This window comes from Rhinolophus ferrumequinum, chromosome 10 (assembly GCF_004115265.2).
Source record: "Rhinolophus ferrumequinum isolate MPI-CBG mRhiFer1 chromosome 10, mRhiFer1_v1.p, whole genome shotgun sequence".
In the NCBI taxonomy this organism is placed as follows: Eukaryota; Metazoa; Chordata; class Mammalia; order Chiroptera; family Rhinolophidae; genus Rhinolophus; species Rhinolophus ferrumequinum.
This window is the reverse complement of record NC_046293.1, coordinates 36388979-36405653: the sequence shown is the minus strand read 5'-3', so window position 1 is coordinate 36405653 and position 16675 is coordinate 36388979. Positions and strand designations below refer to the sequence as shown.

Below are 16675 nucleotides of genomic sequence, written 5' to 3'. Positions count from 1 at the left end.
TAAGAAAACACTCTGATTTATGGGTCCCTGGAATAATTTTTTTTAAGTAATTTTTATCTCTTATTTCATTCTAATGCCCTGTACTTAATATTAATGTGAATGTTTAGAAAAGCATTGTAAGGAGAGATTTCTATTTGTTTAAGAGAATGGTATGGTGGGAATGAGAGATGGGAGGTCAGGATTTACTCAAGGCGCAGGCATGAGGGAGTGAGGTGTGCAGTGAATAGGCTTGGTGGATTCTTCAGTGGAGCAGAAACCTGGACAAGGAAAGGCGAAAATTGGTGATAACAACAGCCACAAAGTGAAGCCAATGGACTAGAACCTGGGGACTGTAGAAGAAATGACACGGAAGATGACAGGAAACCTTCAGGGAAACTATACATTTCCCCAGGAGCATTTTCTACTGTAATCTACTACAGGATTTTCTACTGTAATCTCCGTTAGCTCTTATTTCTTAATGGGCACAAAGACCATAGACAGACAACTCAGTCACATATCCTAAAGAGAGTGGATTAAGGAAATCCTTTTCCATACATAAGCCAGCACATTTCTTAGCCAAAAACTACTTTCAAGGTAACTATACTCAATTATTATGATTGAAATGTCTAAATTCAGTATTCTAAGAGGGGTTGTGAGAAAGGCTGATCCTTTGAAACTAGACAAACATGAATTTGAATCCCAGGTTTGCTACTTACTAGTTGAGTAATCTTGGGTAAGTTATTTAACCTCTCTGAACTTCAGTTGCCTCCTCTGTAAAAGCAGAGAATACCTACCATCAAAGTTGCGGAGAGGATTAATAACATGTACCTGGTACACAGCTGATGTTTGGTTCTTTTCCCTTCTTGGTGAAATCAGCACTAGATAAAAGGGAAATTACTAATAACCAAACATCCTGTAAGCTTCCAAATTCAACTTCCTTTATTAAAACTTTACAAGAACTGCTAAGTAATAGCAAAATAGATTCATTTCCTTTTTCTTTCCTTTTCTTAGCTACTCAATAGGATGGGTACTAAGGAACAGAAAAATGTCAGATACATACACTTGACGAATGAGAACAACTCATATGATGCAACAGTAAAAAAGAAAAATAACCCCATTTTTAAAATGAGCAAAAGATCTGGGTAGACATTATCTCTAAAGAAGATATACAAATGGCCAAAAAGTACATAAAAAGATGCTCAATATCATTGTCATTAGGGAAACGCATATCAAAACCATAATGAAATATTACTTCACACCCACTAAAATGGCTGAAATCAAAAGGATAGACAAGTGTTGACAAGGTTGTAAAGAAATTAGAATTGTCATGTTACTGGTGGGAATACAAAATGGGGCACCCAATTTAGAAATCTGTTTTGCAGTTCCTTAAAATGTTAAACATAGAGTTACCATATGATGCAGCAATTCCACTTCTAGATTATACACCAAAGAACTGAAAACATATGTTTACACAAAAACTTATACACTAATGTTCATAGCAGCATTATTCACAATAGCCAAAAAACAGAAACAACCTAAGTGCCCATTAACTGATGAATGGATAAACAAAAGTGGTATGTCCATACACTGAAATATTATTCAGTCATAAAAAGGAAGTACTTCTAACATGGATGAACCTTGAAAACACTATACTAAGTGAAAGAAGCCAGGCACAAGAGGTCACATATTGTATTATTCCATTTTTATGAGATATCTGGAATAGGGCAAATCTATAGAAACAGAAAGTAGATTAGTGGTTGCCTAGAGGTGAGGGTTTGAGGGAGGAGAGAATAGGGATATTTTCTAATGGGTATGAAGTTTCTTCTTGGGATGAGCAAATATTCTAAAATTGATTGTGGTGATGGTTGCACAACTCTGAATATATTTCAAAGCATTTAATTGAGCAATTTAAATTGATGAATTGTTTGGTATGTGAGTTATATCTCAATAAAACTGTTTGTTTTAAAGGAAAAATTGCCAGATTCTGGAAGAGAACTATCTGTTCCATTTGACTGAGAAACTCATTGAGCTCAGGCTCAGGCTGTAGAACAAAGAAGGAGCTCCAGACACATACCCATGACCTAGGGAGTTTGCCTAAGTGATTTCAGTTATTTAGTGTTATTCTCTTCTTGGGTGAACTACCATTAGCACCTCATACGGCAATGGATACTCTCTGGGCATTGTCCTACTTCATAACTTTTGAACAAATTACCAGCACCTCAAAGATTATCTAGCCTTGAGCTCAATTCTTAGAGAGTCAGTGGGACCTGAGACTTCTTACAATCATTAGTGAATGTAAGTCCCAAACAAGCTTGCCTCTGAAACAAAATGTTCAGCACATTTCATCAAAATCTCATTTTAGTTATATATCCTTGAGTTTATACTATAGAAGAAGTAGGAAGACCCCAAAAGATTGAATTTTAATTTCCTGCCATCAAACGTTGGCATCATTTTTTATGCATTTGAGTTCTGTGATATAAGACTCATGTGATATAAGACTCATGTGATATAAGACTCATGCCTGCTATAAGAGCATCCATAATGCAGTTGACTCGAACAACACAGCGGTTAGGGGTACCAGCCTGCACAGATGAAAATATTCTTTTAACTTAAGTCAGCTCCCAGCATATGTGGATTCCCAACTGCCAGTAATTATATATATATACATATAGTGTGTGTGTATATATATATATACACACACACTATATGTATATATATATATAACACACATTAATTATATATAGTGTGTGTGTGTATATACACCACATATACATATATTTATTTATATATATGGTCTCCATAGAAGAGGACCAGGATATGGTATTACTAAAGTGAAGTTGAAGTACAGTCCAATACTCACCTCCATACTTACGTCATCATTCATCCTGATGCAACCTGAAACAGCTGTTCCTGGATGGGGACCAGCTGTAGGGCCCGGGCACCTGACAACAGAAAGACCTTACTATAGATGGAAAACCTGAAAATTTCAGCAGATACCAAGCTATAACATAATTTTCCTCCCCTACCCAGTGTTACCAAATTTCTAATTAAGGTTTACAGATTTATGGATTAAGTCAGAAATAATGAATGAGAGCTCCAACCTCTATCAGAGAGAGGTTATGAACCACAGAGAATCTAGCCAAAAATGAAAATGAAGAATTTGCAATTTAAAGTCTTGCTTCCTCACCCTTGATACAGAATGGAAATTTCATTGGGTGGATAGTGCTCATGAACTCCACTGACATGTCTGAACTTTTCCGAGGGAAGCTCAGTCTGTGTACTGTGAAAGGTGAGTGAGCACAGGTGAGAATCAGGGGAGGGCAGGTGTAGGGACAGGGATGGGTTCCCAAAGGCTTGAGTGTGAAGGAATAGAAATATGATGAAAAATTCTCTGAATAAGTGATCTCAGCAGTATATAGTATAGTCCTAAAAACTGGGAAACATTTTAAGTAGCCTAATTTGTCTCTTACATTTCAGAACAGATTATTATGAAAGCCAAAAGAGCAAGAATACTGCACTTCAAGAAAACTATAGAGATATTTTTGTTTTAAAACTGTCAATGTACAGAAAGTTCAAGAATTTACACAATAAAAGTTCCACAATAAAGATGTTACACTCATGATATAAAAGTCTCACTAATTAAAAGGTGAAGCAATAGAAATAAGCTACCCATGAAGAGGAGGGTAAGTATATTTCACTCTTAACTTACTTGTGTCTTCTAGTCACATCCAAAGCACCATCCTCTATTTCTCCATATTCGGGCCTTTCACATGAAGCATGGATTCGGTTGGCTACACATGAAAAAGGTGTCAATGCTAGTCTGGGAATCGGTGTAAGACTATCCAGATGCAAGGCATCTGCAGTAGAACAGAAAAGAATAAAGTTCATTTCTGATTAAAATATATATATATTTTAATATGTATATATATATATATATATATATATATGTGGAGAGAGAGAGAGAGAGAGAGAGAGAGAGAGAGAGAGAGGTTCTTTTCATCTTGAGAGATTGGACCATTTCTGAAAAAGCAGAAATCAGTTCAATTCGATTAACATTTTAACATAACACTCCTTTCCCTTGATACCTAGTTATATGGGGGTGGAAATGCCAATTTTTTTCTTCTTTTTAAAGCAGGGAGTAAGGGGGTAGGGTGGGAACAGAAAACTCTTGCCTACTAAGCAACTAAAGAGGTCAAGCATCTGCAGCCAGAGGGTAAAATCCAGCCAGTGGCCTGTTTTTGTAAACAAAGTTTTATTGGACCATAGCCGCAGCCATTCGTTCAGTATTGTCCATGGCTGCCGTGTGCTACAACAGCAAAGTGAAGTAGTTCCTACAGAAACTATAGGACCTGAAAAACCTAAAACATTTGCTCTCTGGCCCTTTAGAGAAACAGTTTACCATCTCCTAAAAAGAAAACAGACACTGTGATTGGAACCCATCAGAGTGGTACACAGAATAGGGTGACAAACCATTTTCTTGTCTGTTTGTTTGTTTGCTTTGGAAGAAAACATACTGTTCTTTTTCTTTTTTCTTTTTTTCCTGAGTTTAGGAAGCAGCAGAGTTTAATAGGAAAAAAAAGCAACATAGGCTTTGGCGTCAATCACAGTTTTTTAGTTCAAATTCTGGCTCTGCCACATACCAGTGGTTGATCTTGGATAAATAAATAAAGCCTGAGCCTCAGTTTACTTACATATAAAGTGACACATGATCTTAGGCAAACTACTAACTTATGTTCCTCTGTTTTCTTATTTTTAAAATAGGAATTACATTAGTATGAGTAGTTAGTTTGAGCAAAATAATCTCTATAAAAACTGGCTGACACAAAATGGCCACTACGTTAGTTGTGGTAGTAGTTCTCCCTTCTCTGGTGGAAAAGATCCACAAATCACTCTGCTTTCTTTTTATTCCTTCTTAAATTTATTTTGATAATCATCCCATTTCTTTTGTCATTTCAGAACCAGCCATTAATTTTCGCTTTCAGCTATATCCAGGGTGTGATGAGAGATGTCACTGCTTTGAGCCTTTCCTAAAATAAAGCTCACTTTCCTTAGCCTGGTATTGACCCTCAACCTGCTCCAAATTTATATTCTACTATATCTCAGCCCAACTCCTCTTGTTTCCAAAATAACTTATCCAGCTTTGACACTTCTTCAAAAATTTAAGGCTTTTGCATTCTTACCCCCTCTCATGTCATTCTCCCAATTGGAATACTTTTTCTATGTGTTTTGCTTTTTCAAATGCAGCCCATCTTTCAAGGCCTAGTCCAACTCTTATTTCTTCTATGGAGGCTTCTCTGAAACCAGGTCTTATCTCCTCAATAATTCGTGAGCTATTTTAGAACTTGCTCTTTCTTATACATAATATGGTGCCTTGCATTAGAGTAGGTGCTCAAACATGTGTTCATGGACTGAATTCAGAATAAATATCCAAGTATTCAGCAAGTCTTCCTATATAATATAATTGTGATTAATTATTTGCCCTTTCAAAATGAACCCCACCTCCAGTTATGTCTCAGGGTATATAGTAGAGGGGGCTACCCATGCTTACCCAACAGAGGTGTGTACCAGCATGTATGTTTAAAGGTCAGGGATGTCTGATGTATCCTTGCTTCTTGATCACTATATAGTTTATGGCAACACTGCTTCTGAAAAGAAAATCAAGTAGTATTAGCTGTCTAAAGGGGTGTAACATAATATATTTAATAATCTACTTTATTCATCTCCAGAGGTAGAAAGAATATCACTGGTCTCACTCAAATAACCTTGTGAGAGAGGTCAAGAAGAAAATAAATGATGCCAAGAAAATACTCACGTATGATGCCAAGTAACAAATCTTTCATGCTTTTGATTAAAAGGTCTAGCCTATGAGTAAAGTATAATTCTTATTGAAAATCACAGTTCATAATTTAACAGAATGGTAATATACAACATCAGTTCCCAATGATCAACACTTTCATTTAAAAGGCTTTGAGGACAGAGATATGGGTGAGGGGCAAGCTTAGTTACCAGTATATAATTCTAACTTCAGGAAACTGCAATCAAAATATTTAAAATATTACAATTTCTTAGGGTTTATCAGGATTGAGTGTATCTATGTGATAAAGAAACACAGATAAGTATCAATTGCTTCATCTGATAATCTCTCAAAGAAAAGCAGTATGGAGTTCTCAGACCACTAATACATACTGGACTTAACATTCTAATATATTGTTGTAGTAGTTGATTCACAATTGACACTTAAATTGTTTCAAGAAGATTACACTTACCAGTTGTTCTTGAAGATGCTGTTGAATTCTATCTTTGCAGGACAAGGGATCATAGTGAGGAAATTCCTCATCTAAATAGCTCTGTCATGAGAAAATGGTGGAGTGTATTCAAAGACAGAATGATGAAAGGGTCAAAGATACAAAACAAATTAGACCTAAGAAATGACGCTACGTGAGGTGGGTGAAATTGACCAGTTCTTTATCTAGTGTTCTACTTCAAGGGAACAAGTTTGTAATTGTTAACCTCTCATTGCATGTTCCCCATTACTTGTTCTAGGAATAAAATCCAAAGATCAGGGACAGAAAACTGAACGGCTTTGCCACTAAAATCTTCAGGCAGAGACCAAAAAAGCTTGTTGGAGACAACTCAGAATAGTAAAAATGGTGCCTATGAAAATTTTATAGCAATAAAATCGTGGCCTTAGTCCAAGAGGTAGCTATATATCTATCATAGTTACATTATAATAGAAAACCACACTGATGTTCTTGAAATGATAAAAGCATATTTAGATATGGAGGTTATTCCAGTTCAACTTATTATAGGGAGCTTTTTAGGAATTCTGCGTAGCTTAATCACCCATATGAATGTTTTTTTCTTTTTCCCTGCTTAAACAGATGTGCCTATATTATGCCCTGGAAACAGATACATGCAAACATCACCCCTTTTTTCTTCCTTCTTTCAGTGGCAAACTTGTTGTTCCTTATGTTCTTCATTTATGAACAAAAGAAGAAATTCTCCAAGTGTCATAAGGTAAAAAAATAAATTAAACTCTACCACGGATACCTTGAGATATCCAGATAGAAGGAATTGAAAGTTTAATTCAAACAGGAGGGAAAATAGGCAGTAACCATCTAAGCCCACTCAAGAGTACACATTCGAGAGAATCAGAGAGGAGGTGCCTAAGACTAAAACCCGGCCCTTTTCTAATAGATACAATAATTCTGAAATGCTTCCTCTTTGAAAAATGTTATTAGGAGCCACTCACTAATATGAGTTCTCCCCGCTTGTTTTGCTAAATGCTTTCAGTGCATAAGAGAACCAAGTCCACCAGCACATTTTCTTCTAAGTTGGTTATTTAATTTTATTATTAAAATTATTATATACTATAACCTTACACAATCTGAACATCATCTCCACACTAAGTTTTTTGTTTGTTTGTTTTTTACCTGAAACAGCAAGCTATGTTGTCGTCCTTTAATTAACTTCTTTCTTAGTGACGTGATTGTCGCTATAAAGAGAATTTATAACCAGCTTAATATAACAATTTGTAACCCGCTCTGCCCTTAATTCATTTCATAAACTTTTAACAGCTTTCAGAAAGGAGAAAGAAAACAGTGACTTCTGAAAATGGCATTCTCAACTCCTGACTTGTGCAAATGAAGAAACAGGAGAACAAAGCAGGCCAGAACAGCTAAGTCATTATTACCCTTGGGTATTTAAAATTAACCTTGATAGATGCAAGTGCATTGTCTTCTAGAAATGAGTCATAGAATTATCCAATCTTAAAATGGGAATACACCGTAGAGGTCATTTAGTTCAACCACCTACCAATGTGGAAATCCTCTCTCCAATAAGCCTCTGCTTGAGCTACCAGTGACGGGAGCCCTAGAAATGGAGGCCTAGAATCCAAGAATCCTACAAGCAGATCTGAGATCATGAGAGCATTGATGTCCAGAGGATTTAAATGATAACTAGTTATTCATGGAGCTGAGATCAGAATCACAGGACAGTGCTCAGTTCACTATACTCATTTGTGAAATTAAAAATATTTGTCTTTCTACTGAAATTTGCTTCCCGGTAACTTCTAAATTCTCATCTCTAGAATAATGGAAATGGGGAAAAAAATACTTATTTAACTCTTTGCGCTACATAGTAACATATTACTTATTTGACAACCCCTACTCTTTGAAATATAGCCAAGACCAGAAAATAGGCCCAAGTCTTTTGAACAACCAAAACAGATGTTGATATGCATGCCCTTTATTCCCCTTTATCCATGGGGGAAATCCTCACACTTCGACTCAGAAAGTGGGCTCTGAATTTATACATCATTCTCACAAGCTTGACTGTTTCCTCAGCCCACAGATGATTAAAAACAAAGTTTAAATGAGAGTAGGAAGCTCTGCTAGATGGAGGAATATCAATAGCTGCCACTATTTTTATTTTAAATCACTAACAGCCAGGAAAACTAACAGCAGATACTCTGGTGTCCAAAATACACAGAAATCTGGTGCTTCTTAATTTAAACACCAACAGTTTGATATCTCAGTAGCCTGGAGAAATTCTGAGCCATGATAATATATGTGAAAAGAAGTACATAATATAATTTGAAATTTTTTTTCAGGAGAAAAAGCTTGAAAAGTTTTGATTATATGAAAAATTACCCATGCAAAATTCTGTTTTGTAACAATATATTTTTGTAAAAAAATAACCTGTTTGTCAACTCTGCTCGAGACAGTGTTGTTAGGCCCACTAAGAGAAAAACATATATTTTAAAAAATATTTTGAACTTATTTAAATAATTTAAACTTTTTAAAATTCTTAATACTTAGAACACTAGTAAAGATTCCATTTTTTTAAATTCTCTGTGTTAACTGTATTAAGAAATAAGGTCCTGTCCTCCTCACCTACATCTAAACAAAAGCAACCAAAGCTTTTAAAAGTGGCCAATATTATATTTTTAAAGGTCGTGTATCTCCAAAACACTGTCTTTGAACTTCCAAATTAAACTTGTGTTTCAAAAGAAATAACAAGTTAGCATAAGATGGTCTAAAGTGCCCATCTGCTGTCCCACCAGGCAACCTTGAATTTTAGAACATCTCAAAACATTCCAATTGTAAACCTTATTTTGACAGATGTTTTGTGCAATGTGTAGCAACTATTTCCATATGTTTCATAAGGCAAAACAAGCTCGCTAATGGCCCTAATTTGCATTCAGCTTTGCATTCTTCTTTACGTGTTTGGAGCTGGACCTGCCATGTCTCTAGGACATTTAGGTTTCACATGGAAGCAAGTAAAACAGTGGCCACTGCATTCCCTGCTGTTGCCATCTGTGATGTAGGATGGGACCAGGTGTTTTGGATACATTGCCTTTGAAGGAAGCTGAGAAAAACAACTTTCTAAATGACTGTGCAGTGAAGTTTTCAGGCAAAGGCCCGTAATTGATTGGCTGTTGAAAATCAAAACCATATTAGAGCTGTAATAATGTTAGCTACCAATAATGGTTGACTTTTACGAATTATGGACTTTTATAAAACAATATATGTGGTACCTATTATTTTATAAAATTGTGCATTAAAAAATATCAGGTTTCATTAAAAACCACAGACCAGGAGAAGATAATTCACAATACATATATCTGTCAAAGGACTTGTATACAAAATACGTAAAGAAATTCTGTAACTCAATAACAAATATCCTAATTTGAAAATGGGCAAAAGATTTAGATACTTCAAAAAGACGATATAGCCAATAAGCACAACAAATGAAAACACAATGAGATACTCAGAAAAGTGGTAAAAATGTCAATCTTTTGATTGACGCCACCACAGGAGCTGTGGAGCACCAGGAACTCCCATACGTTGCTGAGTGTGAAATGCTACAAACGCTGTGGAAAACTGCTTGGCAGTTTCTTAAAAATTTAGAGTTACGAGTACACTATGACCTAACAACTCTGCTTCTAGATATTTATGCTAGGTTAAATAAAAACAGATGTCCACACAAAGACCTGTACTTGGATGCTCATGGCAGCTTTCCCCATAACAACCCTAAACCGTGTATAATTTAGATGTCCAATAGGAGAACGGATAATCAAATGGTGGAATGTTCATTGAAATAAATACAATTCATCCATAGAACAGGCACACCACTGATAAATACAACATAAGATAAATACTATGCTGAGGGACAGAAGACACACACAAAGTACATACTGTATAACTCAATTCTAGAACAGGTTAAACTAACCCACCAGTTGCTCTTGTGATGGTAGAGGTGGGAGAGGGAGAGTGATTTGGAAGGGGCACAGGGAAACTTTCTGGGATTATAGAATTTCTGTGTTTCAATGTGCATTTGTCAAACTGGTGGAACAGTACCCTTAAGATTGAACTTTTATGGTATGTTACCTATTCATCAATAAAAAACAAATGTAAAAGCCATAGCAAGAACAAAAATAACAGGGTTTATGAGATATGTACGGTTACGTAGAGAGCACTCAAAATCTATAGGCAACACTGTAACTAGAGCACTAACAAACACAATTATTTAATTATTAGTACCTAGGAAGATAACTTGGACCATCAAGACATGCGTGTTAAAATGGCTAAAGGCTGCCTCACAGGATACTGGAAATGCACAAAACCAAGAGTGAAAATGCTGGTGACACTTGAAATGGCAGTGTTGGTGGGGCGCAAGGAGAATGCAGGTGGAAGTGGAACTCTGAGGCCGGGGGTGGGGGTGGGGGGTCTGCTAAAGTGAATGCAGGAGGGAGCATAATAGGCCACAGCAAGAGCCCTGCAAGGCTGGGGTGGCCCTTCTCTAGGGAGCAAGGCCCAGGTGCAGACACTTGTTTTTAATTTTCTTAAAATACAAGCTGAAAGGGCTCCTGCACCTATCAGCAGCCAAGCTGGGGGCTTTTTCTTTTCCTGTTGAAGGTTCTAGTTCTATTCCTTCCATCAAGGGCCTCGCCCTAGGAAAATCATGAATGGAACGATCAATATAACATCCATATTAACTAACATGTCATTATTTATTTCCCAATCATGGATGAGGTAATTCATATGATAGAATCATGCTCTAGCAGAAGAGACTGTACCAAATATGACCAAGCACTAGCTACTGTTTTGTATTTGTTATGTTATTTATCAATTAACAACTACTGCATTTTTCTGGAAGAGGATACTGAGACTCAGAGAGTTACAGTGATTTGCCCAACTCTATCCAGGTTCTGTCTTGTAGATTTAGAATCAGAATATAGATTTGTTTAACTTCAAATCCCACATTCATTCTTAATCATTACACTACACTGCCTCCCAGATTATTTCATCCATACTTGCATCTTTCATTTGGAAAAATTTAGGCCCCTATCCCATCAGAGCTGTCAAACAAGCTGTATTCGACTTTGGCTTTCTCCTTGATTCTCACCCCAACACCCATCTTAAAAGTGTCTCAATCACCTGAACCCCCCTCCCTTGTCTCATTTCCCTCTTGTGTATTGACTGCTCAGGACATGTGGCTCTCACCTTGCATCCATCTAAAAGCAATGTGTGTCCCATACTTCATGCCCTCCATGCTAAGAATAGCAACCTAGAAGAGTTTCCAGTGAGATCATCTAGGTGGAACCCTTCTCTAAACTATAAAATTCATATACAACCACTGTGTTCAAATAAAGAGTTATGTATACAGAAGCTTCTCAGGCTCTCTCCCCAGTGAAACATTTATGTTTCTAAAGGTAATTGCCTCCTTGTCTATTAAATGAGTGACTCAATGATGATTTCATATCAGATGGTGGTGGGGGAGGGGGGAAAGATGACGAGTAAAGGGGTTACAGTTTAGATTAGATCAATTAGTCTATGTTTTGTGTACATTAGATTCACCCTAATATTTTGAACACACCCTAGATCTAAGAAGTTTTTTTAATTTCCTTTTTAAAGCAAACATCCATTTATACATCCAGTGTCACCTTTGTTAACAACAAACTTGTTAGATATGTATGAAGGTTAAGAAGCAAAAGAAAGAACATATATAAGTTACCATTCAAGAAATTTAGCAGGTCTGATGGCACACATCATGGAGGCAAACATGAACGCTAATTACCTCACAAATGAGTCCAGTCCTGGTGGCAATGGAAAACTTCAACAATATTATTTATTCAGTATTAAGTTCAGGATCTCTAATCAAATGTCATAAACAAGTTCCTAGTTCCAGCTTGTGAACACTGTGATTGAAATAAACATTTGAACAAAACCACTACATCCCCACACAAGTTGCTAGTGAACCTTTCTTAGATGTAGCAGAAATTGCCTTAAATACTTAATGAATTTATTAAGCTAACCAGACAGTTTTAGAAGAACTAAGTGGATTTAAATATTTTTATTTTCTGACTCAGAATTCAAATGTCTGACTCAGAATTCAAATAGCATGTGGTGGCAGTGGTCGTGGTGGAATGTGCAAGGATGTTTGTGTGATAACTGTCATACCTCAGTGACATTTGTTCATAGGCTAAATGGAAAATCTTCTGTATAGAACATTTCAAAAATGTGTGCTACTAAATTTTCCTCTTCCTTCAATGATTGATTTTTAAGGGAATTGTTAGAAAGATATTCATAAGCAAATGGTCTTAAGAGCAAAATCTTCTTTAGGCAGCAGAAGATAAAAACAAATACAGGAGTTCATAAAGTCAAGCAGGTGGTGAGAAACTCAGGACAGAAAGGAGGAATCCACCTACTTTATCCAGCCAGAAAAAAGTACATGCTTTCAACCCAGAGGAGCTGGGTTGAATACGTTAATACTTTTAATTACATTTGGAAGAATTATCCCCTGAGGATAAACTGGGAAGACAATAGCAAGTTCATAATATCAAGAATGTACATTTTGGGATAAGTTATAAAACTTCTCTTTAAAGACGGTACTATAATGAAATCATGGGGGTTTTGGGAGAGGAGATAAACTGTTAATTTTATAAAATTATGGGGATATAATATTATTTATCAAAAGATAAATATAAATGACTAGAAGACACAGTGTCTAGGCACAGTGTCTAAAGCAAACACATCATAAACCAAATTTTGTTATTATTCATGTCTAAACATGAATACTTCTAATCATAAGGGAACTTTCTCTAAGGTCCTCTGAACAATAATAAAATAACATATAGATTATGTCACTTAAAGCATACCTTACATTGTGTGACAGAGTGAAGGAAAGCAAACTGATACTTAGATTTATCGAAAGCTAGCATGTTCCACAAGGCTTAAAAATAATAATGAAATGCTGAATAACCACTACTGGTTTAGAACTAGCCAGTTCCTTTAAACTCTTAAACAGCTTTCTCAGATAACAGTAGAAAAAGTACAGTAAGTCCAAAACAAACACATGTCTGATAAATTCCATCTCTAGCTTACCTTAAGCTTATATTTAGCTTGTTTATTACCCTAACCAATAGCGTTCTATGAAAACAACATTTATACAGCTAGAGCAAGAAGTTGGCTGAACAAAAGCAGTTGTCTGATAAATGGTCAAATAAATAAGCTTTTTTTTTTTTAACAAACTATGTTTCTAAAATAAAATAAGCTTATAAATAATCTGATATCTATAATTGAAAATTGTCTTCTCACCTTAATGCTTAGTAAACATTTATCCACTTTTAGGTAATAGAGGAAAACAAAACAAAAAAAATTTGAATTTTTAAAGCAAAATATATATATATAAAGAACACATTAACATTTAAGAAGAATTTTCACACGTGTTTAATATGTTGATACACATTAAATTCATAAGTATTTTACCCAATCCTAAAATTACTACTTAAAATAAAGAGGCAGGGCCTTTTCCACCACATGATGGGTGCAACTGCATAATAAAATCAGGGTAGACTATGTAAACAACTGACAGGTTCAAATCTCCCACGCAAACAAGATTGTTTTCCTTGTTTACTTTTACAAATATTGAGAAGTTTTTTTAATTATTAAAGAAATAACAGTCAGACAATCCAGCTTGTAACAAACAACCAAAAGGAAAGCTAACGTCAAATTCATCTACCTAGCCACTAGGCAAAGCTCTCTGAAAGCCCACAATACTGCTTTCTGGAACCATTTCATTGTCATAAATGCAGTAATAACACAGCAGCTGTAATCTATAAAAATGGCTGGAGTCCTTTTGCCCCACCTCAGAGTAGACTAAAATGGGACATAACAAATATTTGCTACTCACTTTTCAGTTTTCTTGTCTTCTGCTCCAGTGTCTGGCAAGTGTTCACTAACTCAGTATTTATAGTCTGGAGACTCGGTTGTTCCAAAATTGCTTCCTCTAATTTATGCAGCAAAGACTTAGCTTTTTCACTGGCAGAGTGGGCTGTGCCATCTTGATCCTCAACCTAAAGACATACAGTTAATGCTGTATTTTAGTACTGTGGCCGGGAAAGAAAGCAATTGAGCGCTCACTTTTATGCACAGGAAACTGAAAATGTGCTTTTCTTCTCAGGGAAGTGATAAGCCTCTACTGAACTTCTGCAATTCTCTGTTTGCATGGGCTTTGTATGCCTGAGCTATTTCTACAGCCGTAAGAGTCCTGATATGTCAAGTTGCCTCCTTCTGCAAAGTTGCCTCTTTCATCAGCAGGCTGTTGACACCGCCTCTTTTACAACTCCCCCTTTACTTCCTCCGCTTACTGCTAGTCTCTAGGGACTGAACTTCACAGTTCCTCTTTGGTTGTTTTGTTCCTTCTCCATTTTTACTTCATGGTTTTAAGGACAGCTGAGGAGACTTCCCCTGAATATAACATAGTCAAAAGCTGCCCTACCTGCTTCCCTGCAGCCTCCAGCCGTTGGCTGGCTTCTTGGACCTTCTTCCCGAGGATGACTTCCTGGTTGACAGCATCCTCTTGCAGTTGTTTAATGGCTTCTAGTTGTTTCTGCCTGGAGTTTAAAAAAAAAGTCCAAACCACAAGCTGTCAGTGACATTTCAACTAAGAGTCACCCCTGGGAAGTTGTGACAAATTCAAACTTCATACACTTCCTCAGAGATCAGAGGAAAAAGTGAAAGTGTTTACATACATATAAATGCTTCACAAATATAGAAATTTTAATTAAAGTAATAATATTGATCACATAGCTTGATACCCTCACTTTACAGATAAACACATTTAGTTTCCTATTTTATACTGGAATATTCAGTTCCTCATAAGCTACATTCATAGTACTTTGCATTTGTTGCTGATTTTTTAGAGAATGGTGCTACAATGAGGTCACTGTGACAGGTGCAATATTTACACATCACAGCTAGCGTTTACAGAAAAAGAAAGAAAAGTGAGAGAGGAAAAAAGTGAGAAAAGAAAAGAAATAAGAGCTTCATTTCATGACCTTAGCTTTTCTCCTTAAGAGTTGTCAATCATAGTATAAATAGGTGACATGAGTACAGGAAGAGCTGCTCCCAAGCATAGATGAAAGCTAACTGTTAGCATTTCCTCTGCAGTCTTCTCTTTTCTGAGGACTTTTCCCTCCCTTTCTGCCTGACCCCAAATCTCTTAGTGTTGTTATGTTACCTGTCTTATGGATCTGACCTTAGTCCCCCAAATATATAAAATGCATCCACTCTCTGTTAATCAATGAGATTATTGAAACTTTGCTACTATGTAACAATGTATCGATGACAATCTCAAAACAATGTGACCTGAAAAAGGACCTTAGCTCAAAGGGATGATAAACTTTGGGGGTTTCAAAGCAGTGAGGAAGACATTATCCAGTGTAGGCCTCTTGTGTGCCTCCCAAATGTGAATACATAGACTCTCGTAGTCCACTGTCGTCAACCCAGCTCTGATTACAAAACTGACCGCATGAGAGACCAGAAGGGTCTCATAGAATGCTTTACCACTATGGTAAAGCAGTACACAAAACCCTAAACAAAAATAAAAACTACCTAAACACACATTCTGAGCATTGTTCAATAGCTTATTGTCAGATTTTTTTTTTAATTGTGGTAAGAACATTTAACATGAATTCTACCCTCTGAACACACTTTTTTAAGTGCACAATACAGAGTTGTTAACTATCGGGATAATATTATACAGGAGATCTCTAGAACTTATTCATCTTGTATAACTGAAACTTATACCTGTTGAATTGTGAATCCCCATTTCTTCCTCCCCTAGCTCCTGGAAACCACCATTCTACTCTCTGCTTCTATGAGTTTGATAATTTTTAACACCTCATTTAAGTGGAATTACCAGCATTTGTCTTTCTGCAACTGTTTTATTTTATTTAGCACAATGTCCTCAAGATTCATCCATTTTATCACATGGGAAAGGATCTCCATTTTTAAGGCTGAATAATATTTCATTGTATGTATAGACCACATTTTATTTATTCATTCAACCACTGATGAGCATTGAGGTTGCGTCCACATCTTGGCTATTCTGAATAATGCTGTGATGAACATGGATGTGCAAATACTTTGAATTCTTTTGGATACGTACTCAAATGTGGGTTTGCTCATATGGTAGTTCTATTTTTAATTTTTTTAGGCACCTCCACACTGTTTTCCATAGCATTTGCACCATTTTAGATTCATAGCAACAGTATACAGGGTTTCAATTGCTCTACATTCTTGCCAACACTTGGTATCTTTTGGGTGTTTTTTGTTTGTTTGTTTGTTTGTTCGTTTGTTTTTAATAACACCCTTCCAGGAGTGATTTATTCATCATTGTGAATGACTCA

At 36.1% G+C, this 16675-nt stretch overlaps 2 protein-coding genes across 3 annotated transcripts in view; both read right to left on the bottom strand.

Annotated features, from left to right (window-relative positions):
• IRAG2 (inositol 1,4,5-triphosphate receptor associated 2) overlaps nt 1-2915 on the bottom strand; it is a 32793-nt gene extending 29878 nt beyond the window's left edge. The window contains exon 1 of one of the 2 annotated variants that reach the window (XM_033117897.1): nt 2840-2915. In XM_033117897.1, coding sequence (XP_032973788.1) covers nt 2840-2863 — 24 coding nt within the window. In that variant the 5' untranslated portion in view covers nt 2864-2915. The remainder of the gene's footprint in view (nt 1-2839) is intronic. The other variant, XM_033117898.1, reaches the window with a different exon arrangement.
• Nucleotides 2916-14694: 11779 nt separating this feature from the next.
• LOC117029242 (lymphoid-restricted membrane protein) overlaps nt 14695-16675 on the bottom strand; it is a 38139-nt gene continuing 36158 nt past the window's right edge. The window contains exon 18 of the mRNA XM_033118367.1: nt 14695-14878. Coding sequence (XP_032974258.1) covers nt 14695-14878 — 184 coding nt within the window. The remainder of the gene's footprint in view (nt 14879-16675) is intronic.